Source organism: Eimeria maxima, genomic scaffold (genome assembly GCF_000499605.1).
Source record: "Eimeria maxima Weybridge genomic scaffold, Emw_scaff126, whole genome shotgun sequence".
NCBI lineage: Eukaryota > Apicomplexa > Conoidasida > Eucoccidiorida > Eimeriidae > Eimeria > Eimeria maxima.
In genome coordinates, this window is record NW_013564259.1 from 1 (window position 1) to 23,921 (window position 23,921).

At 52.3% G+C, this 23,921-nt stretch overlaps 3 protein-coding genes across 3 annotated transcripts; 2 read left to right on the plus strand and 1 right to left on the minus strand.

Annotated features, from left to right (window-relative positions):
* Positions 1-228: 228 nt before the first annotated feature.
* On the plus strand, positions 229-7,118 carry EMWEY_00015750 (hypothetical protein; the record flags this gene model as incomplete). Its single annotated transcript, XM_013479632.1, has 16 exons — positions 229-298; positions 660-929; positions 1,181-1,604; positions 1,837-2,107; positions 2,358-2,466; positions 2,894-3,365; positions 3,810-3,958; positions 4,243-4,351; positions 4,520-4,590; positions 4,933-4,983; positions 5,200-5,274; positions 5,666-5,771; positions 5,903-6,109; positions 6,246-6,296; positions 6,449-6,556; positions 6,813-7,118. Coding segments are annotated over 16 exons (2,849 nt in total), but the record flags the coding sequence as incomplete, so codon positions are not given.
* Positions 7,119-10,958: 3,840 nt separating this feature from the next.
* Positions 10,959-13,940, plus strand: EMWEY_00015760 (hypothetical protein, conserved; the record flags this gene model as incomplete). Its single annotated transcript, XM_013479633.1, has 1 exon — positions 10,959-13,940. The coding sequence occupies one exon, from the start codon at positions 10,959-10,961 to the stop codon at positions 13,938-13,940; it is 2,982 nt and encodes a 993-aa protein (XP_013335087.1).
* Positions 13,941-16,868: 2,928 nt separating this feature from the next.
* Positions 16,869-19,952, minus strand: EMWEY_00015770 (hypothetical protein, conserved; the record flags this gene model as incomplete). The annotated part of the gene is made up of 1 exon (XM_013479634.1): positions 16,869-19,952. The coding sequence occupies one exon, from the start codon at positions 19,950-19,952 to the stop codon at positions 16,869-16,871; it is 3,084 nt and encodes a 1,027-aa protein (XP_013335088.1).
* Positions 19,953-23,921: the final 3,969 nt, after the last annotated feature.

The following is a 23,921-nucleotide window of genomic DNA, read 5'->3' on the forward strand; positions in this document are numbered from 1 at the left end:
AATATATGGCAGGCGCACACAGTTCGGGTGTCTCCTTTGGAGGAGGCAGCGCCCTCAGCAACGACACAGAGCATCACGTCGGTTGAGAGGAAAGCGAAGCACAGGATACACGCGGATGCAAAAGGAGACAAAAATGAGACAAAATGGGGCAAAAGGGGGGCGGAACGCGACGAAACAGCGAAGTTTGAGCCGTTTTTCTTCCTTCGTTTTTCTGTCATTGTTCTGCAGATTGCATGGAGGCCCTCCCAGAGATCCTCTTTGCTCAACTGTCACAGCAGGCGTGCCCTCTCCTAGCCAGGTACACAGCAGCAGCAGCACAAGAGCCGCAATAGCAGGATGCGTAGGCAGCGAAGCCCCCGAGGCACGATTAGGTGGCTGTCACCATCGTGTGTTTGCAGGTGTTTGCAGACCGCAAGTCATTGCTACATTTTTTGTCTCTCTGTGCTGGCTGATTACTTGGTCTTTGGATTTTGTTTTTGTTATTTTCATAATTCGAACCTAGCAGAAGAGTGTGTCCCTGTTGCATGCGGTCGCGATACACGTGAAGGGAGGCAGCCAGAGCTGGAGCCTGCAGCGCGAAGCTGCTGGGTGTGGGCAGCAGGATATGCTTGGTGTATCCTCTGTCTCCGTTTTGCATGTCACCTTCCTGTTGTCTGCAGATTGGGTTTGGGGCTACTGGAAGTTGCTGCTGGTCCAGCTGCGGAGGCCCCTGTAGCAGCAGAAGCACTTGCATTGCTGCTGCGGGCGTGGAGTTCGTGGGCCTCGCGTCTGCTGCACGCTGCAGACAACCAACTGCCGTCTCCGCAACAGCAGCAGCCACAGCAACAGCAACAACAACAACTACTGCAGCAAACGCGACTTGCCGATGCCCCATGGTGGCGCACTTTCAGGGACGCGTCTGCTCTGCTAGTCGAGGCCTTTGTACACAAGTAAACCTTAAACCCTTACACCGCAGGGCCAAAGGGTCTCTAAACGAATTAAACTCGTATGCATGCATACTTCCCAGCATGCTTCTCATGAAACACATAATATTATATATATAACTGCCTATTTATATAAATTTGCATATATTATATATATGGCTGCCGGGTTGCTTTGCCTCATGTGTTCTAACCCCCTTGTCCATTGCCGCTTATTAGAGCTGTATTTAAACAGAGGTAGTTTTGGGGCTTTGATTCAGGGGCTTGAGCGCCTGCAGCCAGCGGGAAGATGAGGGGGAGGCAGGAGACGAGAGGAAGCGCAAGGGGATTATATTTAGCTTGCATGGAGGCTCTCAGCTTCATGAGTTTCTAAAGTCGATGTCGCAAATCTCCTTTGCAGTCCCTGCAAGGGCCTTGGCTGCAGCAGCAGCGAAGCAGCAGCAGCTGCAACTGCTGCTGCAGCAAGCCAGGGAAACCACCCTGGCAGCAGCAACGCCCCCCGGAGGCAACATGCAGCACATGAGGGCGCAGCTGGCCACGCTGCAGCTGCTGCAGCAGCAGCAACACTGGCTTCTGCTGTACATACAGCTCCTTATTGCAACCCACCTCGGCCCCGAGGCCCTGGCAAACCACCGCCTTGGACCCCCTAAACAGGTGTTACAAGATGAAGAGGCGCAAACTGAAGTGAGCTCCTCTCTCCCTTTTTCCCTACTCCTGTCTCTTCTCGTCTCTTTTTTCGTTTCCTCTGTCTCCTGTCCCATTAGCGCTGATCGCATCTACGCCAGCGTTGCCGGTTTTCTTGCCAACCAGAGTTCTCTCTATGAGGGTTTTTTTGGCTGCCTTTACCTTGCTAGCTTATCACGTTGAATAGCATGAATCCAATGCAACCTCACTAAGGGCTGGAGTGTATGCGCAGCTCCTGCGTCTGCTTGCGGCGGTATTCTCGATGCTGGAAGCTGAGACAGTTGCTCTGAAGGCAGGGGCGGCAGCAGCTGCTGCTGCGGCGGCGGCGACAGACCAGGAGAAGCACCAACAGCAGCAGCAGCTGTTGCTGCTGCAGGCGCAACAGCAACTACCTTCACCTGTAGTACTGGAGGTAGGCCTAGGGGTTGTCTCCCTTGTAGCGAAGGCCTATCTCTTCAGAGAGAGACTCGCGAAGCCACGGCTTGATGACCTGCTGCTTCCAGGTTGGTTTGGCACCCTTTAAACCCTACAGCCTCAAGGAAATACCCTAGAAGGTGTCCTGTTTCTCATATCCATTGATGGGCTTCGCGTGCATGCACGCATGCGCCTGCAGCCCCGTGGCAAGTATCAGCAGCCGCCTTTGGATGCACGCAGGCGCCTATCCGTAGTAGAGCCGTGCACATAGCGTAGTGCTGTTCACGAAGCTATATAGGGCAGCGTTTGGGGTTTTGTTCTGTGTTTATGCATGCGCAGAAGGCGGCCTCAAGGTGCTAAATGCAGGTGTCTCTTTAGCTGCGGATTGTCTCCTGGCCGCCCCGCAGCACCCCGCCCTCAGCATCGCATGCGCCCGCACTCTCCGTGTGTACGTGCACCTGCATGCTGCTGCGTGCATGCATGCATGCATAGGCATACAGTGTAGAAGCTGCCTCAGACAAGCTGCTGCGGTGCAGCCGCGAAGGCGGTGCAGGTTCTTCTAGAATCCGTGGGGTTGTGTGCGCCTGCATAAATACTGCATTCGCTGTATATTTAACATAAATATTGGCATAGAAATGTGCACACACGTGCATTTAAGTGCATATATAGGTGTGCGAATAAATATACTTTTATACAAATATAGGCGCCTACTGTATAGGGATGGAAACACGGCGGATTGCATGCATCTTTGGAGGTGCACAGACACGAGGCGGTGGGGACTGCTCGTACACCGCGCGCGGCATTAAGACCACCAAGCAAGCTTTCCAGACCCACTTCATGGTTTGTATTGGGGCTGCTATGCTGTGTTTGTACAGCTTTGCGGACACTCGCAATCCCTGCTGCGCCTACTTGTGGGAATGCGGAGCATTTCAGACCCTTCTGGACACTTGCTGCAGCTGCTGTGCAGGACTGCTACAGCCAACTGCAGCAGCAGCTGTCGCCTCTAGCAACCCAGCATCTGTTAACAGCACCAGCACCAGCAGCTTAGCCCTGCGGCAGCTATCTAGTCAGAGCTGCTCCAGTGTCTTTGCAGCTTTTGCTGCTGCTGCTGCTCCCTCAGAGCAGTTGTGGGGCCTCGCGAAGAAGCACATGGCCCAGCAACAGCAGATGCAGCAGGAGCAACAGCAGGAACAGCAGCAGTTTCTGCGGAGCGGGACCATGCTCAGCAATGAGGTCGCAACTGCACGCACAGCTGCCTTGCTGCAGCGATGCAGCGTGGGCCTTGGGGTGCTGCAGGCTGCCGCAGCTATAGTAGCAGAGGCGAAGCAGCCGCTCCCGATTGCAGCGGTGAGGCCGGCGCAGCATGACCTGCCTGTACACCTTAGCTGTATGTTAGGGGTTTCCCTCTTTCTTCCTGCAACATTGCCTTAGCTGCTGCTCCGAGAACTAACCAGTTAGACAACCAACAGGAGAGACGGTTACGGCAGCTAGCAGAGGCAGCTCAGGCGTCCAGGCAGTCCCTCCCAGCGTTGCCGCTGCGAAAGTCTGCTTTTGGTTACCTGCTGAGTTTATTCATGTTGTTCCCGCACCATCATCCTTCACAGGGTTTAGTGTTTCGGGTGTAGCGGTCTCCCTTCCCTGTGTTGCACGCTTTTGGGATTGAGGGCTTCTTTCATTTTCCTCCTCTGCTAAAGTGTACGCAAGGGTTTGGGATTTTGATACACACGAATGCGCATCTTGAATGCTGGTGCCTGTAGATTGTCGCCTTGGCCGTTGCTGCTGGTGCCGCAGGTTCGCTGGGTGTTGAGCATGCTTGGAGGTTTAGCCTCAGGCGCTGGGAAGGAGGGGGCGCGACGGCTCCTCCAATGGCTTGGGCCTTCTCTTCGCTGCGCATTTGCTGTGACGCGAGCTGCAGCAGGCAACCCACAGGCATTGCTTGAGTAAGATTTCTTTGTTTTGTTTGTTTGGTTGTATGTTTATTGCTTGTGCTTGTCTGTGTTCCTTGCTTGTGCTTCTTCTTTGTTTTGTTTGTTTGCTGTGGCTCCTTTCTTGTGATTTCTTGGATTCTCTGCGTCTTCTGTATGCATCTGTTACATGCTTTGGATACAGTGCCTTTTTAGTAGCAGTACCTGAGAGCAGGTTCGAGTTGCGCTCACCAAAAGTGCCAAGACGTGCCTCTCTAGCTGTCTCTTGCGATACTGTTGTTGTTGCTGTTCTGCTGCAGTGGACTGAAGTTTTCCCGTCGCATTGCTGCTGCTGGAGCGTCATGCCTCACAAAAGAAGAAGCGCAGGCACTGATGCAGGAGTACACAACTGTGCTAGCTGCCTTTGCAGTGAGCAACCCCTCGAAACCCTAAGGACTAAGGGAGGCAGCAACTCACACTAGAAGACCGCATGCCTTCCCAAGCTGCTGCAGCGCCTTCTGCGGTGTTTGTGTTTTCTTTCTCTTGAGAGAAGGCATACTGCGCTCGCCGTTTAGGGTTGAGGGCTTGTGTCTTCAGGCGACGCTGGACCGTCAAATGAGCCCGGAGGAGGAAGACGCTGCGATAACAAACGGCATGCAGATATTTAAGTATGTCGTTTACGTCATTGTTATTTGTCTCCAGATGTTGGTTGTTTGTTTATTGTGCGTTTATAATGCGCTTTGCTCAATTTGACTGTATACCTCTGCACCTCCTTGTTTCTTGCTTATGCCTGGTCTCCTTTTTATCGGAATACGCACCGCTGATGGAACCAAGGGGAGCCGGACCTGGAGGCCGTTAGTTTGGTGCCATTCTGACAGTGCGCATTGCTGCCTCACTGTCTCCTGTTTATGCTGCTGTCTTCCTTTTTCTTGTCGCTGTCACACCTCGCGAGTCGCCGTTGATGTATTGGTTGTTCGCCTTTTTGTCTCCTTGGTCTTCGTTTGTCTTAGGCTGTTGCGACAATTGGCTGGGGAAAACAGGGGAGAGGCCCGCAACGAATGGTAGGCGCTGCAGCAACAAGCGAACACCGGGTGTACATACCCCAAATGTGATCTGGAGGCGGTTTTTGCCGCGTGCACGCATTGCTCGGTGCATGCGGTCGTACCATGCGGAACTGAAGATGGCTCTTCTGCACATTTTGCGTTGTAGTTGCAGCTGCACCTCCGTCGTTTCATTTTGAGTCAAGCGATTAAAGTTTCTCTTGTTTGCATGGACAGGATGGGAGCTGCTCTTATCGACTGCCTCCGGGCCCTTCGCCCCCTCTGCATGGCGTTGACCCCTACTCAGCCCAAGTATGTGCATGCATGCATCCATCCGTGCATACATGCGCCTCATGCCCCAAAATCCTGCTCAGCCATCAGCTTGAAGCACTATGCGCCAAGGCGTTGATGCATCGCAAGCCCCAAAGTGGCGATGCGTCCCTTCGGATAGCTGTTTGCATGCAGAGCCACCAGGCGCGTGCTTATGTTTCCTCTGGATATTCGGCAATCTGCATGGAGTGTGCATGCAATATTCACGCAATTTGCGTACAGCGTGCAAGTATGCATGCGTTCCGTGGGACTGCTCGTCAGTTTGTGGAGTTTCTTTGGCTTTCACTCTGTCTCTGTAACGGTGTGTCCGTGCTCCCAGGTTTGTGTGCATGCGCGAACGAGTGCTTGCCTAATGCCGCGTGCGTGCCTGCAGAGTTCTTGGGGCTTATTTGTCTTTAGTTGGTATCCTGCTGGAAGAGGACGTGGCGCTGTTCCTACAGAGGTTGCCTCCCGAAGACACCCACGTGCTAATGACACTGGTGAGAGTTTAGGGTTTTGTGTCCAAGCTTTAGGATTTATTCCCTCTGCTGTACGCTTAAAAGCCTTTTTCTTCGTTTACTCTAAGGTGGATCGCTTGCCAAGAGCCATGTGGCCCCTGACGTGCATGCAGGAGCAGCGGGGAACCCTTTCTGGGCAAGCACGACTCGCTAATGCTGCGTTAGAAGGCGTCCATGTGCTTGCAATGCACGCAGCAGACGTGCAGCTGCAGCAGGGGCTCTACAACCCCAACTTAGAAAGTTCCGAAGGGGCAGAGGCTCTATTTGTAGCAACGCCGCAGGCGGACTCCTTGCAGCAGGTGTACGTACACCTCGCGCAGGTACGCAGGGCGGCCTACTCCATGCGGTAACCGATGCATGCGTAGCAGCAAATATCGCCATGCAGCTCCAGCCAAGGGAAGAGGCATGCAGAAGAAACGATAAGCCGACTTTACTGCTGTTGCTGCTGCGCTGCAGCTTGCCACTGCTTTGCTGCAGAAGCTACCCAACGAGCAAATGACACCAGCGGTAGGCAGCAGCTGCTTCTTCGTACATATATACATATATATGCATTAATTGCCCATACAAATTACATGTGGTTATATATGCACGCATGCGTGCATGCGTGCGTGCATGCATTTGCTTCTGTTGATAGGTGGTGCTTTTTTGTGCGTGTACAGGAGCAAGACGTGCTGGGGGCTTGTTTGTTTTCTGCTCTCTTTTGCATTGGAGTCCGGGCCTTCGCTCTCCGGCATCTTCTGCGTTGTTTTGCCGCCAATTTCGCAGCTGTACGTACACCTGGTGTGGAGGGGAGGCTGTGGGCAGCCTCTCTCTCGTGTCTGCGTACCTGGGAATATTTGAACGTCCCATGCGTGCGATGCATCTGTTATGAGCAACTGCCTCCGTATATGCCTTTCAAACTATATTGGAAGTAGCAGTAGCAATATCCACAGGGAGGATGTTAAGAGTAAGGCTAGGGTGCACTGAAGAGCCAAGAGGATACTTCTGCTGCTGCCGGTGCTGCTGTTGCTGCTGCTGCTGCAGCAAGGTGCAGGCAACTGGACAGGGGGTTGCTCCACACATTCGTTGGAGCAAAGAGTTGAAGAGTTGGAGACAGCCGTCTTAGTGGCCGTGCGGGAGGCCGTGCCTGCCGATGCAACAGCAGCAGCAGCAACAGCAGCACCAGAAGCAGCAGCAGCTAATCAGGTAACCCCCCTACGCTTCAGGCAGCAGCACTTCCACAAAAGAGAAGATGCCTTCAAGCTCGAACTGGCTAATTTCGTGGCGGAGTTCGCGACCTTTGCGCCCTCCAGAGGTCCGGCGCTCTATGGTTTGTTTTGTGGGGTTTAGGCTTAGGGTTTGGCGTAAAGCGGGGGAGGGAGGTTGCGGGGTGTAGGGGTTGTATCTTGAACTTTTTGCATTGCTTCTTTTTAAACATCTCCATATATGTGCAATGTATATTTATATTCGTATATCCAATTTTATATTTATATGTGCATATATTTATCAGAGCCTTCAGGGGCTGTATGCACTTGTGCATACGACTTTGCTCAACGGGCTCCATATTTGCATGAAATGTGCCCATAGACGGACAAGCAATGCACGGGTATGCACTTTGTGCAAGTTTGTTGCATGCATAATGCGTTTTCAGGCTAGCTTTGCCGCCTTGCGTTGCAAGGAAGAATGGAGCTACCTCTCTCCTGTCATCTCTGTTATTTGATTCCTTGTTTGCAGCACTTAGTTGTGCACTTGGTGCTGCAATGCAGGCTCACCAAACTCCGCCCCTAAATCCTAAACCCTAAACCCTTACTTTTGGGTGTTCCCATCGACGTCCCTAGGAGACCCCAGCATCAAGTTTTTTAAAGCTGTGTCTAGTGCCTTGCGCACATGCATACCCTTCTTCTAACTAGATATATTTGCTCACGTAGTTTTCACGCTGCCTGCATATGCCTGGGGCGTGCATGCGCTGCATGCCAGACTCACCTGTTTGTCTGGTTACGTGAAGGGGGGTCTCGCAGACTGTAGACCCAAAGGCCTTAAGCCCCAAGTCGTGACTCCCTTCCGTGCTGCTCGCTGCTTTGTCTCTTCTGGCCTTGCATGCATGCGTATGTGTTTGCTTGTGTTGTCCGTGGGGGCAGTTTGCCGCTGATTTCCCTATTTTAGTGGACTTAAATCTAAGGTTTTGTCTCAAATCGCCTCCCGCGTCTTTACGGGGCCTTTCTATCAGATTCCTCTCTCGGTTTGTCTCCTCTGTCTCTGTTTTGCTTTCTTCCTGTCTCTTTCCTAGACACTCTAGCAGATAGAACACTGCAGCCCACGCGCTGTCACTGGCAGCCTCCAGACTGAAAAAGGCCTACAGTTGTCTATGCTTCTGATTGTCCTCCTGCTTGGCTGTCTCTCCGTAGATGCTGCTGCAGTGCACGCATGCAGGGATGCATGCACGGCAGGTATGGTTTATTGTCTGTTAGAGGCTCAAAAGCCCGAGCTGGGAGATTTATTCATCTTCCATTTGTCAGTGTCTGTATTCTGTTTGTTGCTCCCCAGCAATACGGCGGATCCCTCGCTCCTCTATAGCACCGAGAGCTAAACTAACACTCCGTCTATAAGCTGTCTGCTGAAGGCAAAGAACAATCAGAGGCGGTCTGGCTGTGAGGTTCTTCGTATGCACAAGACATTAAAGACCTTGGTAGCCCACAAGGTCTTGAAGGAGAGAGTTTCTTTCTCCTCAGGATGCGCCGCAGTAGCACTAGACTTGTAGTTTGAAGGAGCTTTATTTATTATGTCCCAGGCTTGCCGTTTTGCTCGCTATCCCTGACACGGAAAGGAAGCAAAGTATCCAGCATTCGAGAAAGAACCCTATGCGGTTTGGTGGTGAGTAAAAAGATCTCACCATTACTTATAATGAAACGCATTTCACCGTCCACGTCGATCTTTAACCCACGGACCTCCTTAAAAAGAGCTGCCAAGACAACGAGAATGGAATAATTCTTCTTTCTTTGGCAGATACGGCATACTTCTCGTTTTGAAATCAATCAACGGCATCATTAACGTTGTCTTGTACATCCAGACGCATTGCCCTGCACAATGACACTTGTTCATGATGATTCCCCTTTCCCTCCACGATTGTTCGCATTATACTCCTAGCTTCTTATGCGACTACATTTGTCACTACGTTCAAAACGGGTGAGGCACAACAACATAGATAGGGATGAACCTTCCATACGCTGCGTCAGTAGACAAACAACGGAAAGCGAGCAGACACACTCAACAACTGCGTATACAGCTACTGTAGACAGTATATACAAGCACTGTAGAGTGGCAAAGCATGTTTGTATTTGTATGAGGTATGTGGAGCTTTCTTGCACACTGTGTTGCAATAACGTGAGCTGCAACAAGTGGCTAGCTGCGACCTCTTTGGGAGCGGCAGACTATTCAGTTGCCAAGCTCAGGACGAGTGCAGACTCAGGAAGGTCCGTTGTATTTAACTAAGTCTTTTGTCAAGTATTTTGGATCAGTTTTACCTCCATAGTTCTTGTGTACAATCATAGACCCGTGTTTCAAGTATATTTAATTCGTTTCTTGGCGGCACTACAAATGCATTTAAGCCCGCAAAAGGCAGGAGAGTGGAGAAACCGCATGTTGCATAGAAACAGCAAACTAAGCCCACCACACACTGTTGTTCTTGCTGTTGCAAACTCCTTCTTGTACCTGAGGCGACTGCAGATTGTTTCATCTTTTGGCTGCAGGCCCAGGCCCTGCGGCAACAGCAGTGACCTGGAGGGATATGGAGCCGGCAGTTGGTCTCTAGTGGTCGTTTAAAGTGTTCTTATTGATATGCAGCTGGAAAACCCTACATTCACTATATCTATCTCAGTCGCTCTAATTATATCTATCTCAGTCGCCCTAACGTCCTCTTCCGCGTCCTGCTCTGTTCGCACCTGCCACTGCCCCATAACTCGGCTTGAATTTCTAAAATTTTATCAGCTCTAAGCCTTTTTGCGTTTCTCTATACAGTGTTAGGTGTCTCTTTTCAGTCCAATTGGCGGCGGTAGCATAGACCTCTATTGCTGCTCCCCTTCGTGTGATGCACATACGAGTTGCAGGGGCCTTCGTACCCCTGTGCGAGGTTGGCTTGTGAAAGCAAATGTAAAAGGAATTCTTCTAACTCTCTCTTAGGTGCAAACAGCAGTCTGCAACGCCTGCAAACAACACGGCTTGACGGGGTTGGCGCCCTGTTCGTCCCTAGCTACCAACTGCCCCTGCCCTATGCTGCAACTTGAGCGTTTATACATCTTAATAGTGCCATTAAAAACCATTAAATTTAGTAAAATACCATTAAGAATACTATTTCCTTTCCGTTTCCTTTGGCGCTCCCTTGCTCCCGCCCCAGCAAGGCGCCTCCCGCTGCTGCGGCTCCGGCGGCTGCTGAGCCCGTCCGGTGAAGGAGCCCTGAGGTGAGCGGCAGCTGTGCCTCCTTTGAATGACTTTGGTCGTTTGTTTCCAGTGTGCAGAGGGGTTAAGGAGAAGAAAAGGAAATCCTGGGAGGAGGGAAAACCCAACAAGCCACGCCGTGCTGCCGACGTAGGAAGGAACACCACCGCTTGTGGGGGCAGTGGCGGTGGCGATGAGTGTGCAGAGTAACCAGCGGCAGTTCCCTCTTGAAGTGTTGCCTCGTACAGTTTACAACTCCCTTAAAACAATCTCCACCTCACCTCTTCATATTAGGGGCTTCCGCGGCAGCGAAACCAGCTGCTGCTACTCCTCCTGCTGCACCGGCGACCCCTGCTGCCGCCTACAGGACGAACACCTACCAAAAACGTTTTTGCGTCCTTCCCTTTCTGTAAACACACTTCATTAGGGGTTGCGAGGCATCCTAGCGGCCTAGCCTGCTGCCCTTGCAGCTGTGCCAGCCGGCCGCGTGGCAGTCGATCCCACTGGATCCCACAGGATCCCACGCGATCCCAATCAGGTCTGGCGGCCTCAGTTGTCGCCATTTCGGTGGGAGTGCATCTGCTTGTGGAAAGAATAGAATCGGGTGCAGGTCGCTGCAGCAGCGGCCTCAACGACAGCAGTAGCAGCCCTAGGGGCAGCAGCAGCACAAGCAACAGCGGCCGCTGCGTGTTCCTTCCTCATTTGAGTAACAAAGATCCAGCAGCCATGTTTACAAATGCTGACTATATCTGGGTGAGGATGGAGGGGTCTGTTGGGGGTGTTTTGCAGCGGTTTAGGCTGCTGCTGGTGGTGGTGTTTATGTGTGTATTAGTAGCAGCAGCGCCGTATTGTAGGGGCGCGGCGGTGGGGGAGTCGGCTCCGGAGACGGTGGAGGCGGCATTGGAGAGCCCTTCCGCAATAGCAGAAGCTGGTGCAGCAGCAGCAGCAGCCACACACTCATCACCAACAGCTAGTATGGGACCCCGCCACCGCGATTCAACGGCTTCTATTCGGCCCCGGTCTCGGCGTTCTTCGCGATCGGCTGCTTCAGTGAACCGTTCCCACGCTAGCTCTGGGCGCAGGGGAGGCAGCTCACGCAGCAGCCGCAGCAGCAGCCGCAGCAGCAGCAACCGCGGCGACCAGTGGCTGCCGTCGGCTGCAGGGTATGCCAGCACTGCGCTGCTGGGGCTGCTGATTGCCTATGTTCTGCTGGCTGAGCGGCGGACTGCAGCGGCAACAGCTGCCCATGAGAAGGAGTTGGAACAGGGTTTGGTGGCAGCGGAGAGCAGGAAAGCTGCTGAGTATGCAATAGAGAGGGAGAAGGAATTCTGCGCAGCAACAGCAAGGGAGTTGGAGCACCTTAGAATAGAGATGCTACAGACGAGCGAGCTGCTGCTGCAGCTAGAAGAACGTCGAGATACCGTTGTGGCTAAGGCAGCAGCAAAGGCAGCCGAATCCAAGGCACATGAATCCAAGGAACTCGAGGCGCTGCGCAAGCGGGTGCAGGCAGCGCTGGCTGCTAACTACGAGGCGCATGTAAGCCTGGATGTAGCGCAGTTACTGTGGGGCGTTGCAGATGATGCTGCAGCAGCAGATCTGCTGCAGCAGCTGCAGCAGGAAAGCAGCATGCTAGATGCAGAAGAAACCAGACTACAGACTGCACTACAAACGCTGAAGCAGTCCGAATCAGTGGAAAGCGTTCTTGCTAGCAAGCAGAAACAGCTCGATGAGTTAACGGAGCTGCTAAAAGGTAGCAAGGAGGAGCTAGATAAGCTGAAGGCAGAAACCGCAGCTCAGCAACCAGAGGCTCTTGCAGCGGAGGACGCTGCTGTGTCTGCTGCGGTGCAGCAGCTGGAGGCGGAGCTGCAGCAGCTGCTGCAGAAGCAGAAGCAGGAGCGCAAATCTCCTGCGAATCAGCAGCAGCTAATGGAGGAGGTGCAGAAGGCTCAAGAAGAGAAGCAGCAACTACAGCAGGAGTTAGAGGAACTCACAATTGCCCCGACAATGTACAAAGTAAGAGACAGGGCCCTGGAGGAAGCAGCTGCTGTGCTAAAGGAGAACATGGACTTTCTTAACCGCGTCGTTACTCCTAGACCCTCTGTTATCAAGAACCCCTCTTATATTGAGCACGAGAAGAATATGTACCCGGAGGAGATGGAGTTGCTGCTGTCACGGCAAGAGCTGCTGCGGCTAGAAACTAGAGAGAGGACTTTAGAGGCGGAGGCATTATTGCTTGAACAGGGGACGGCAGAGGAGGTTCAGGTAGCGCATGCCCTCTGTCGTCTATTAAGAGCAAAGGCAACAGCATCAGCAGAGGAACTCCAGTTTAAGGGAAGCAGCGGTGCCGCGTTAGCCGAGCAGCTGCTCCAGACTATCGAGACCGCTACCGCTGCTGCTGGTGCTGCTGCTCCTGCGGGTAATGCTGAAGATGCCGGTGCAGCCGCTACAACTGCTGCTGCGATCCCAGGCCCGCAAGAGGTGTTGGTGCAGGAAGCGGAGGCCGCTGCTGCTAGGCTTGAGCCAGAATCGGTGCGACAGGCTCGTGCGGTGCTAGCAGCAGCAGAACAGGACTTAGAAGATAAGGCAACGGCAGAAAGATCAGTTGCTGCTGAGTTGGATTGGCTAGGCCGAGTAATTCCCGAGGTGCAGGAGCGGGTAGAAGAAGATTTCCGTGCTGTCGACTTGCTGCGGCAAACAATAGCGAGGCGCACAAGCGACCCTCAGGGTTTTGCGTTTGCCGCTGTTGAAGACCGCGCTCGAAAGGCAGATAACCGCGTAAGGCTAATGCGGATGATAAAGAGCTGCCACTCGGACTTCTCGGCGGATATGTTTAAGCAAGTGGATGAGAGTGCGGACCCTCAGCAATTGTGGGTCTACCATCTCGAGAGGACTGCAGATGAGTACGTGGTAGGAGCACAGGAGCTGATGGAGCTATATAGTGAGATGCGGCTATCCAGTGGGGAAGCAGGAAACGCCTTTTGGAAGCTCCGTCTGGAGGAGGGGTTGCAAGAGCTGCCACTGGGTGTATTGATGGAGAAGGTGGTTGAGGGCCCTTCAGGCGAGCTGCAACAGCAGTATACAAACAGCCGATATGACGAAGTGCAAACCGAGTTAGTTGTTCTTAAGCAGCAGAGAAGAACATACCTCCAGAACCGCGAAGAGGTTAAACAGGGACTGGCCTTCATTGCCGCCGCCAACTACTGGGAAAACGACCTCCCGAAGTCATTAATAAACGCGCATGCTTACCTTATCCGGTTATCGGAGGCAATTAAATACTTGGATGAGAGGCAGCGGCGGCTGGAGCGGATCACAAAGGAGCAAATTAGGGACGAGGTGAGCGCGAGCTTCTTGAATGCCCTGTGGGAGGCATTCAGAAGACAGAAGGACTATGAAAAGGATGCAACGGTAATCGAAAAAGTGCATGAAGCCAATATGGAGGCCCTCGCAGAGTCAGAAAGACAAAGCCAAGATACGCTCTCACGCGCAGACAAACGTGAGGCAGAACTCTGCCCTACTGTTAACCGCCTCTCCCTCCCTCTAGTGCTGCCGCCTCCAGCACGCAGTGACTCTGGAAAGACCGCAGAAGAAAAAGAAGAAGAAGTAATGACAGAAATTCCAGGTGCACAACGTGTCCGAGCCTTCGATGAACTCGTTGGTCTCACCCTCCCCAATGTCATGAAGCTTAGGAAGAAGTCTTCCAAGTCGGATAGCAAACCGTCCAAAACACAGAGACGCGTGTAATCCCGTACAACGACATACATACATACACCGGCGAACGGGTCCTCCGTCAACCCCACACACCATGAAACAACAGCAGCAGTAGCTGCTGGTGCTGGTGCTGCTTCAGCACCAGAGAGAAAGCGCGCTTCTGTCAGCAGCTAAGGCGTTACCATTTCCTGAGGCCCCGCAGTGTCTGAAGCCAACAGACAGTTGCCTTCGGCGTATACGATGGTCGTCATCTGGTGCTACTGCAGCGGCAGCCCTAGTATTCTTGAGGTTGATGATGGGGAAGATAGTATATCGGTGTGTTTCTTTGCTCTTTTTGTTGTCTCCTTGCAGCAGTCGGTCTCCATCATGTCTCTCCTTTTTCTCCCTGTTCAGTATTCGTCGCCTGATTCCTGTTTCCGTCTGCATGCGAGACGTCTTGTTGGTTTTTTTCTGCTCTGTCTTTAAAGTGCATATGTTGCTGTATGCTGAGCATCCTCAGTTCTTGACCGGTCAATATGAGCCTCTGTCTGAACTTCCCATCAAGTTCCCGCCTCTCATACATGGCGTTTATCGCCTCGTGAAGCCCTTGTAGCAGCAGCAACGCTCAGTTCTGCTGAGGCTGCTGCAGCTGTTGCAAGGATTGCTTAAGTAGCTTGTGAGAAGCAGATTTTGAGGTTTGCACCCTGCAGCAGGTTATTCGGCTGCTACAGCACGTGCTGCTGCTGCGGTAAGTGTTGCTGCTGCACATGCTCTGCTGCTGCTGCAGCACGCGCTGCAGAACAACTCGCAGTCCCCTGGAGGGGTTTTGGCTTGCAAAGAAGTTTAAAGTGCGCATTTAGGAAGTTTTGACTAGATGTTTAAGGTATACCTAGGATTTAGGACACGACGCCAGAGAACCGCCGAGCGTTACCTCAGGGGCACAAGTCTTCAGTCTTCACGTGTAGGTTTTAGTGTTTAAATGTCCTGGGACAGTGCAGCAGGGGCTAGCTGATTATGTATGAATAGTTCTTACAAGCTCAGAGGGTCCCCTCCTACAGCTCCTAATAAGCACATGTATCCTTTTCTGAAAAGCTGTATTTCTCCTTAATATCACCTGTTTCGTGCATCCCTCATGCCTGCGCGCAAACGAGCAATACAACTTTGCTGGCCGGCAGGCAGTTTGCTCGCGTTGCAGGTGTGTGCATCAGCAGATAATATAACAACGGATCGGCGTTTCCTGTTGTCTGCGCACCGCTGTTACTATCCTGAGGGTCTACTGCTGCTCTAACGTTTGTCAATTTGATTTGGTGCTTGCTCGTCTACTCTTCTAGTTTATAAAAGGCTTTGTGTGCAAACTTGGGAAGGCAGCTGGTGAGTCGTTATGGCAACCGGAGACACCGGCGGCAGCAGGCGCTGTTCGCTGCAGCTACCCAGAGCCACCGTACACTAAGAAGACAGGCAACTGCAATTCTCTGCAGCCTTATGTAACCTAAACCATAAACTGTAGTCATCTGAAATGACGCATGCAGAGGGCTGTACTGCACATCTACAACTGAGGAGAGCACTAAATATCCTATCTGCTGTATTGCTGCTTCTCAGCAGCGAACCTTGCGCTAGTCAGGCAGCTATCAGAGTAGCCACGCTTCCACTTATGCATGCACTTCAGCCTTCTTCAAACAACTTCGTGCATATTCACGCCCCTATATTTCTGTAGCTCTATACGCCACTTTATTCTCCTCTCGCTACGCCGTACAACTCCGCCTAATTGATTTGCAAGCAGTGTCGTACTCCCTTAATGGACAGCTCGGGTGTATCAGTTGAGGAAATATGCAATGAAAAGATACCTGTAAGCATTGTTGGGACTTCTCAGAAACACCTCGAGGCCCTTTAGGCCTTCGAACTCTAACCACCCTCCTACGGACAAAAGGAGAGTCTTCTGCATGCAGCAGCTCATGTGGGACTGGCTTGGGGCTGTTGTGGGACGCTGGCCTGTCTGTTAGGATGCATGTAGTAACCCCACAACGAACACGCAAACAGATAGGAGGAGGGAGACGCCTTTGGAGACAGCAGAGACCAGCAGGAACAAACGAATTACAATACAATCGCAACTCATAAAAACCCAAGTGCGCCTCATCCATTCGGGCCTACAACGTCGGCCTCGCAAAGCCTGCGAGCTGCATTTGGGGCCCCAAACTGTGGGGCCCCGGTTGCATGAGAATATCCGCTCCCTCTGGGAGGGGAAGAAGCTGCAGCGGAATCGCCTCTGCGGCTCTCTCCAATCGTTCGAAGACTAGAAAGAATGCAGATTATTGTACGAGGAGAGTGTGCTGCTGTGCACGGCCACAGCCAGAGACAGACTCCAGTTAATGCACAGCCAGCAGGTCACCCGCCAGAGAGACGGGTGCCCCTGGCGAACAACGCCTTTGAATTTGGTCGTGGAAGGGGCTGCTAGAGAAGACAGCGGGAGCAAGACACTGGCTTCTACCGACTTAGAGACAGTTTCTGCCTCGAGCATTTAGCAATGTGCAGCCTTCGGTCCTGCCCCGCAGGCAAACCATCAGAGCACGAAAAACTGAGTCTTTGCTGTTGAAGGCCATCTAACTTACACACCTCCGGTTAAGGCTGAGACGGCGGCAACGGAGACAGCGGGAGAGACAGCGGGCGGAAGCGGCACAGGTGCTGACGAGGGAGGCGAGGAGACGGAAAGGAGACAGGTATGCAGGCCATTTGACGCTGTCGGCGTCGGGAGAGGGGCCTTGCACTGCCGGTGGCTCCTGCCTTCAGACGCGCGCCTGTGTGTTTATGTATGTCGGGTTTATTAGGGTTTAGGTTTTAGAAAGCCCCTGCCGTTCCAACTGCGTTGCCACACACCGTCGTAAGGCCGGCTAAACCCTAAACCCTAAACCCCATATACATTGGCCTCCACCCATGCGATCGCAGCCGGCCGAGGGCTCGGTTGTACCCTAAGGGTGTAGGATATTATTAAGGAGTGTAAGAAGCCTTGCTCTTCTTGCTTAGTTGTAGGATGCCGTCATAAGACTCTACCGTAAATCCGTCCTTGAGTTGGCGGACAGAGGAGGGCTGCGGTCTAGAGGGGACAGCCTCTCCTGCAAATCTTTTGTTGCTTCCGGTGGGGAAGTGAACAAATTTCCTCGGTCGGGGGTCTCCTGGGGGATGCAGCAGCACTGCACCTTCTAGAGGGGCATACTTTCTTTTAAATGTCTCAACTAACTTCCTCAATCGCCGTAGCCTCTTACCCTGCTCCTGGATAGCCTTGACATGTGCGTCGTACAGCACTTGTTCTGCCTCCATGCTTTCCCCAAAGAGCGCCTCTCTGCGTTCCCTCTCCCTCAAAGCCTCCATAAAGAGCGCTTCTATCCGTTTCCTAATGGCTTCTGGGGTGCGTTGCTGCAGCACCTTAAGGCGCTGCTCGCAGAAGGCCTGATTTTCCTGTTCCCTTAGCAGCGAAGTCAGCGCCTCCATGTGGTCTCTATGAATAGCATGCAAGTCTATGTTTTCTGCCTTGGTGATAGCTATTAACCACTTTTGTACCGCCTTAGTGAATTCCTTTGATTCCTTCAGCTCCTCCTGCAGCTTCTCTATTTCATTTACTGTCCATTCTGCCCAGGACTCTGACAGCAATCGCTGCTCAGGAGAGGAGGGTCCTTCTGCTACTGCCTGCTGCAGTACTTCTTTAAAAACATTAGGCTTTAAAAGGTCTTCTTTTTGCCGGTTGAGCCATATATCATCATGGGCTGTCCTCTCCGCTAGACGGATAGCAAGAAGTTGTTCAAATATCTGCCGCATCCCCATTAGGACCCCGTCATCTGCATACTCGCATTGCCGCTGCTGTTGCTGCAGCTTCTCCCCTTCCCTGTCTTTCCCTTCGCCCCCTGTAACTACTGCTGCCGTTCTTTCTGCTTCGCGGCGCTCCACTGCTGCGTGGTTCTGCAACATCTTTAGTGCCTTCTCCAGCTGCATGAGCCGCTGTTCCACCATATCGTCCTCCGCTATTGCATGGGCAACAGCAAACTTCACTTTGTCGTCAGCAGCATCTCTCAGCAACTGAACCTGCCGTTGATGCTCCCTCTGCTGCAACTCCGCCTTTGCAATCTGCGATTCTAACTGCCGTAACTCTGCCTCCAGTGTTTGCCGCCTCTCCTCTCTCTCTCGTAAACGATGGCGAGCCAAATCCACTTCTTCCTGAGCCCGCATCAACCCCTCCCCCACCGTCTCCTCGTCTTCCGCAGCATCCTCTGCTCCACCTGCACCACCTTCCCCAGCTGCAGCACCAGAAGGACCTTCTGCTGTGTCCTCTGCAGATGGCTCCTGCTCCGCGCTGTCCGAGTCTTCCACCAAATCAACGGGGAAGACCACTGGTGCGTCTGCCTGTGCAAGAACTAAGTTTCTAATGGCCTTTGCCAAGAGAGTCCTTTCTTTGGTATCTGTAAAAGTTGCAAGTTCTGCCTCTACCTCCGACTTGCGTCTGTGCAGACGGCGCAGCAGTTTCTTGGTTGCTAGCAGTTGCGCCTCTTCAGGGTAGAGGGAGGAGATGGCGCCGCTAAGATCATCCTGGCTGTCTCCTTTCTCCGCCTGTCCGACTTCTGCTGCTGCCGCTGCTTCTGCTGCATCATTGCGCGGTGCCCCCACGAGCTCGTGCAGCTCATCGGCAAAGCTCTGCTGCATCTCAGTTGCCTTTTTAAGCATTTCGTCTTTTCTTTTGAAGAAATCAGGTGCATGGTCAAAGAAGTCAAGATGCGCAAGCCCTCGCTGTAGCAATTGATCTATCTCGTCCATTTCTTTCTCTATTTTTTGTTTCTCTGCCTCAGACGATTCAGTTGCCTTAATGGCCTCAGCAGTGCGGTTCTCCAGCTCTGTCTGCAGCTCCTTTAGCTCATTGAGGTCTCCATCAAGAGCTGTCTCCTCTTCCTCGTGCCGCTTTTGTTCCCCTACCTTTGTCTCCTGCCAGTCTTGTAGTTCATCTTCAATAAAATCAATTTCCCTCTCGAGTGCATACAGCTGCAACTGTTTTGCATGTAACATCTCATCCACTGTCTTTGCTTGGCGGCCCCTTGTTAGGCAGCTATCTATGAGCGCTGCATTTCTCTCTTCCTCCCTTAGTTCTTCTTGCAGACGGGTCAGCAACCCCTTAGCTTCTGTCTCCTCTAGGCCGTGCACTTTCGAGAAGGCTTCTAGGGACACTAGTGCCTCTTCTCTCCCTTCCCTTGCAGCTGCAAGTCGAGTCTTAGCAGCCTCGAGGGTGCGGGCTGCCTGCTCATCCATGGGGACGAGGGCTTCTGCATGACGGGCGCGCAGCATCTGCATGCGCTGCTGCAGCATCCACAGCTGCTGCTCCGTCTGCTCCTGCTGCTGCTTTGCTACATACATCTCCTGCAGTGCCAAGTGCTGCGTCAGCTGTTCCCTCTCTCCTGCTTCCTCGAGCTGCTTCCTCGTTGCTGCTGTATCGTCTTGCTGCTCCAACTCTCCCTCCAAGCGCGCTTCTTCCCTAGAAAGCCTCTTTTCTTGCTGGAGCACCTTAATTGCTAGTAGCAGCGCAGAAGCCAATGCAATCAATGATGCCAGCTGCATGCGGCGGGTCTGTGAGGCGGCAGGCTGCTGCTGCTCCCTACCAAGCAACGCGTGACTTCTTTCCCGTTTGATGCTGCCTCTGTCGACTTCTCCATATCTGCGATTCCATCGTGAACTCCCTCTTGATGTGCCTCTAACGCTTTCTGTCTGTATTTTCGCTTCATTCTTCGCACTTCGATTATACCTACGGTAAGCAACCTTCAGCCAGTGTCTCATCTGTTGCAGCTTCACCGGTACCTGCTCCACCACCTGCTGCACTATCTGCTGCGCAATCTGCAGCGGTTGCTGCTGCGCAGTGTGCTCCTCGTGCTGTACAGTCTGCTGCTCATCTTGCTGGTGCTCAGAAACCGCGTTTCTGCTGCTGCACGGCCAACATAAACAACTCAACAACAGCAGCAACACCAGCAGCAGCACCAGCGGCTGCCTCCCCAACAGCCGCGGCGCCTGCAGGCGACGCAGACAGCCTGGAGGCCACATGCGGCTTTTGCTGCCTTCAGACAGAATGCGCAGCAGATAGAGACCTCTATACGGCAAGCTGCTGCTCTCTTGTGCTGCTATCAGGCAATAGGGCGCCGCCTACAGCAGTATGGAACCTCGCAGCCACTCCAAACGCAAGCATTACATCAGGTGAGCATGAGGTAGCAGAGACTGCTGATTCTTCAGGTGCTTCTTTCCTTCGCCGGCTGCTGCTCGTGCTGCTGCTGCTACTGCTACTGGCAAAGAAGATCACAGAAAGAAGAGGTCGATTTGGACTGATCGCCGCCGATGAGGGGGCGCAGATAAGGTCCCGTTAACTGCGAAAGGCCTCAGCTGTACAGACAGCCGAATGCGGCGAAGCGAGGTTAACAACCGGATGAAGCTCAGCACAATGTCGAGCACGGCGGTTATCTGCTCTTCAGCGGGTGCTGAAGGCAGATCACTGTGGGGAGAGGAGAGGCAATCAGAAGGGTCGCTTGTCTTTGAGCCAGATGAAAAGAGATAAAATAGCTGAAAACAAGCCAAGAGGCAAAGAAGACAGCACCGGGGAAAGATAAAGAACAGCAGCAGCAGCAAAACTGCCCCTTCAGTGGCCCTCGTGATCCTTGCCTACGGACCTCGTCAACAGAACCACATCAATAAATATGATAAAGTTTCAAAGATTTCCTGTGGGCTCTGCTGTATTATAGGGGTACATTTTGGTCTTTTTCTGTTTAAATACGGGGCACAGAAACGCACACCGTCATTGAATGCATGTATCGCCTGCGAGCCACCTCCCAACGACTACGCCACATGCCACAGCGCCCGTGCCTGGGCGGCTCCGCATACTCGGCTGCGCTACTTTTACGATGCCGCTGCGGTCCACAAGTATTGACGGTGAAATTTAAATTTAATACTCACATGCAAATTAAAGCGAAGTTTTACTAATAACTCCACCGCAAATGCAATACAACTCCGCTAAACCCGACGCACCCGTTGCGGCCCCTGGGGTGCCTCTCTCTCTATGCGTCCTCCAGATTATCCCGAGTTTTCATTGAATGTTATGTATTTGCAGCTTCATATCTTTTCTACTCACTCCAAATCAAAAATTCGTAGGTCACGAGCAATGAAGCACTGAGCGCCTCTGTCCTCGTGCCTACGTTATGCAAACACGGTCGAGAGCTGCAATAGAGAAAATTATTTGAGATAAAAGTCATCATCAAGGACAGCGTGCCATTCCTTTTCCTCTAAAAAGAAACCCTCACCAGAGGGAGGGGTTGTTGTTGCCTCGCCTGCGTGGCTTCTCGGTTCCGTCTATACAGTGGCCGCACACAACCCTGCTCTGTCCCAGTAGGCAATTGACATGCAAGAAGAACTCTTGCACAACTGTTTAGAATGTTCGTCGATGAGGCAAACTGGGCATTTCTGAGTTTTATAAGTAGATCCTTTAGTGTAGCATAGTCTGTGCCAATAGCAGCTGCTGTTTGCCAAGCAACCCAGGGAGCACAGGGACTCGGAAAGATGTTAGGCCCCTGGTGAAGCTTCTTTCGGCTGCTTGCTGGCCTCTGCGCAAGTGATTTGTTTGCACTTCTCCTCAGCTACAAGGTCGGCGCTTCGAGAGAATCCCCCTACGAAGGCACAGTATGCGAGAGTGCACATCCATAAAGGTGTACACGGGTAGCGGGTACCCGCGAACGACCGCATTCTTCTCCGGATCTTGTTCACCTCCTTCTGCACCCACACGGAACCCTAGGAAGTGTTCTTACACATTCCTGGTAAGCAGAAGTATTTCGTCAATGCAGCTAGTCATCTCTTCTCCATTGATTGGGCCAGCAAACTAGCGGTTGGTCTGCCGCTTCCTTTCGGTATGCGCATTCGCAAGCGCGGACTCCAACTTGCGACTGCGGGTGTGGAACGGTTTCGTGCCTACTAACAGAAATATAGTGCTGAACTGTGCAACCAGTCACGTAGTCTTCCTATCCAGAGGGTAGGAAACTCCCGCTACATCTCCTATTCAAGAGATGAGGGTTCGCGATAAAGTGGAATAAACGTTGCACCAACTGTGAGTTCGATGAGACGCACGGAGATTGCTTGTTCTCCTGGTGGCGCCGTTCAAAGCCTTGCTTGTGAGATCCAATATCCAGAAGCTTAAGAACCGTATCCTTCCCTCAGATGAAGCAGTTGAAGAAGTGCCGTTCGTCTCTTGGATGTACAAGTTTTCCATCACCAGGCCTTGCAGGGCTTGGTGAACCTTTTATCTAGTCGCATCCTCTGCGCTGACCAGTTACCCATTACCTCTCCCGAGGGCAGTCATGCCATAAAGCAATGAGATAGAACATCCAGGTCTACTACTACGCTGCTGTTAACAAGTGATTGATACTTACCGATAGAACGGTCTATCGAGAGCTTTCCAAGCTCTGAAGTCCGCCAAGGCCCCCTCCATATCGAGAGAGGAATAACTATATATCGCAGCGTATGCGGGAACACTTCCGTAGTCCTTTTACGGTCCCCTAAAGCTGTTCCGTTGCTCATATACACCATCAATTTTCCTGTGCCGCCTTCTACTGCCCAAGGCGCACTACAGCTCGTAGGAGGTAAGGTCCTCAACTACCTTCGCTTCGGGTCTGGCTGTCATATTTGGATGGTCACCAAATGCGAGGTATTCTTCATGAATTGGTTTTATGCTGCTAGAACACTGCTGGGGGTGGAGGAAATGCGCTTGCTACCGCCTCTACTACCATCCCTACCAGAGGGCATATTCTAGACGACCTCCATATTGCGTGAGAAGCGAAAGGCTGATATTTTACGGAGACCTCTTTAGACTTCCAAGCTAAGTGAGATGCAGTTTAACTGCAGTCCTTTAGACCACTTGCAAAACAGCTGACCCTCAGTGTCCAGCTCTCCTGAGCACGGAGACAGAAACACCTGTTGAAGAGAGAGGAGAGGACTGTTATGAATTTAAGTGCACCGTCCCTCTATGAATAGCACAAGTCAGCCTTCCCCAACTCCTCTTCCGGTGCATATATGGCCTATTCTGCTTGGATGCGTGCACCAACACTGTATGCACCCGTTTGAGATTTCTGCATTTGTGCTGGCTGCCTACAAAGGGCGAGTTAGAGTTTATGCACCCACGGCAGAGACCTATACAGATGCTTGACAGGCTATTCAACTCTGCTGGCAAAGGAGTTTGTAGCTGCTTCTTGCAGCCCTTATCTTAAATAACCTGACTCTACTTCAACTCACGGCAGTCGTCCTCTAACGCTAAGGATATTATATAACATTAAACTGTATTATTTGCATTAATTGCACAGTAAGGCAATTAATTCGCGAGCAGCGAATGTCGGGACAACTGCGAAGCCACATCCCATTAAAACGTTGCAACAGAAGGATTGATGCTGAAATGATAATGGGTTGCCTGATGCTGCTACTGCATTTGGTGCAGCAGCAGCATAAACTGGTGCTGCTGCTGTTGCTGCTGCATGCAGCGATTGAATGAGCTACTTACGACTACCATCGGTCGCAGTAGAGCTGTGCGAGCCTGCGGGCTTAGAAGGCATAGCTTAGAAGGTGTAGCTCTCCCCCTTTGTCTCATCTTCTTTTCCTAATTTGTAAAGTATTAATACCCTTAAATTTCTCAGTCTAGCGATATTATAAACCCCGTGGCTGCCGCGCCCCCCGCTTTGACCCTGTCTGTCCCGCTGCCGCTGCTGTTGTTGTTGCTCTTGCGTCTCCTTCTCTGCAGTGTACCAACATCTCATAGGTGGTATATAATCCCGCGTATTCAGGAGGATCCGTGGCTTCTTAACGGAGCAGCAGCACATTTGCTTCTGCGCTGAGACGCAGCGAGCCCGCTTGCTGCTTCTGGAAGTGTGTTACAGCGGCAAGGCCAGCAGCAGAAGCAGCAGATGCTGCTGCATCACTGCACGGAAACTCCTCTTTAGAGTCACAAGGACTTCTACTTTTGCTGCTGCATCGTCAGCGCAAGCCTCT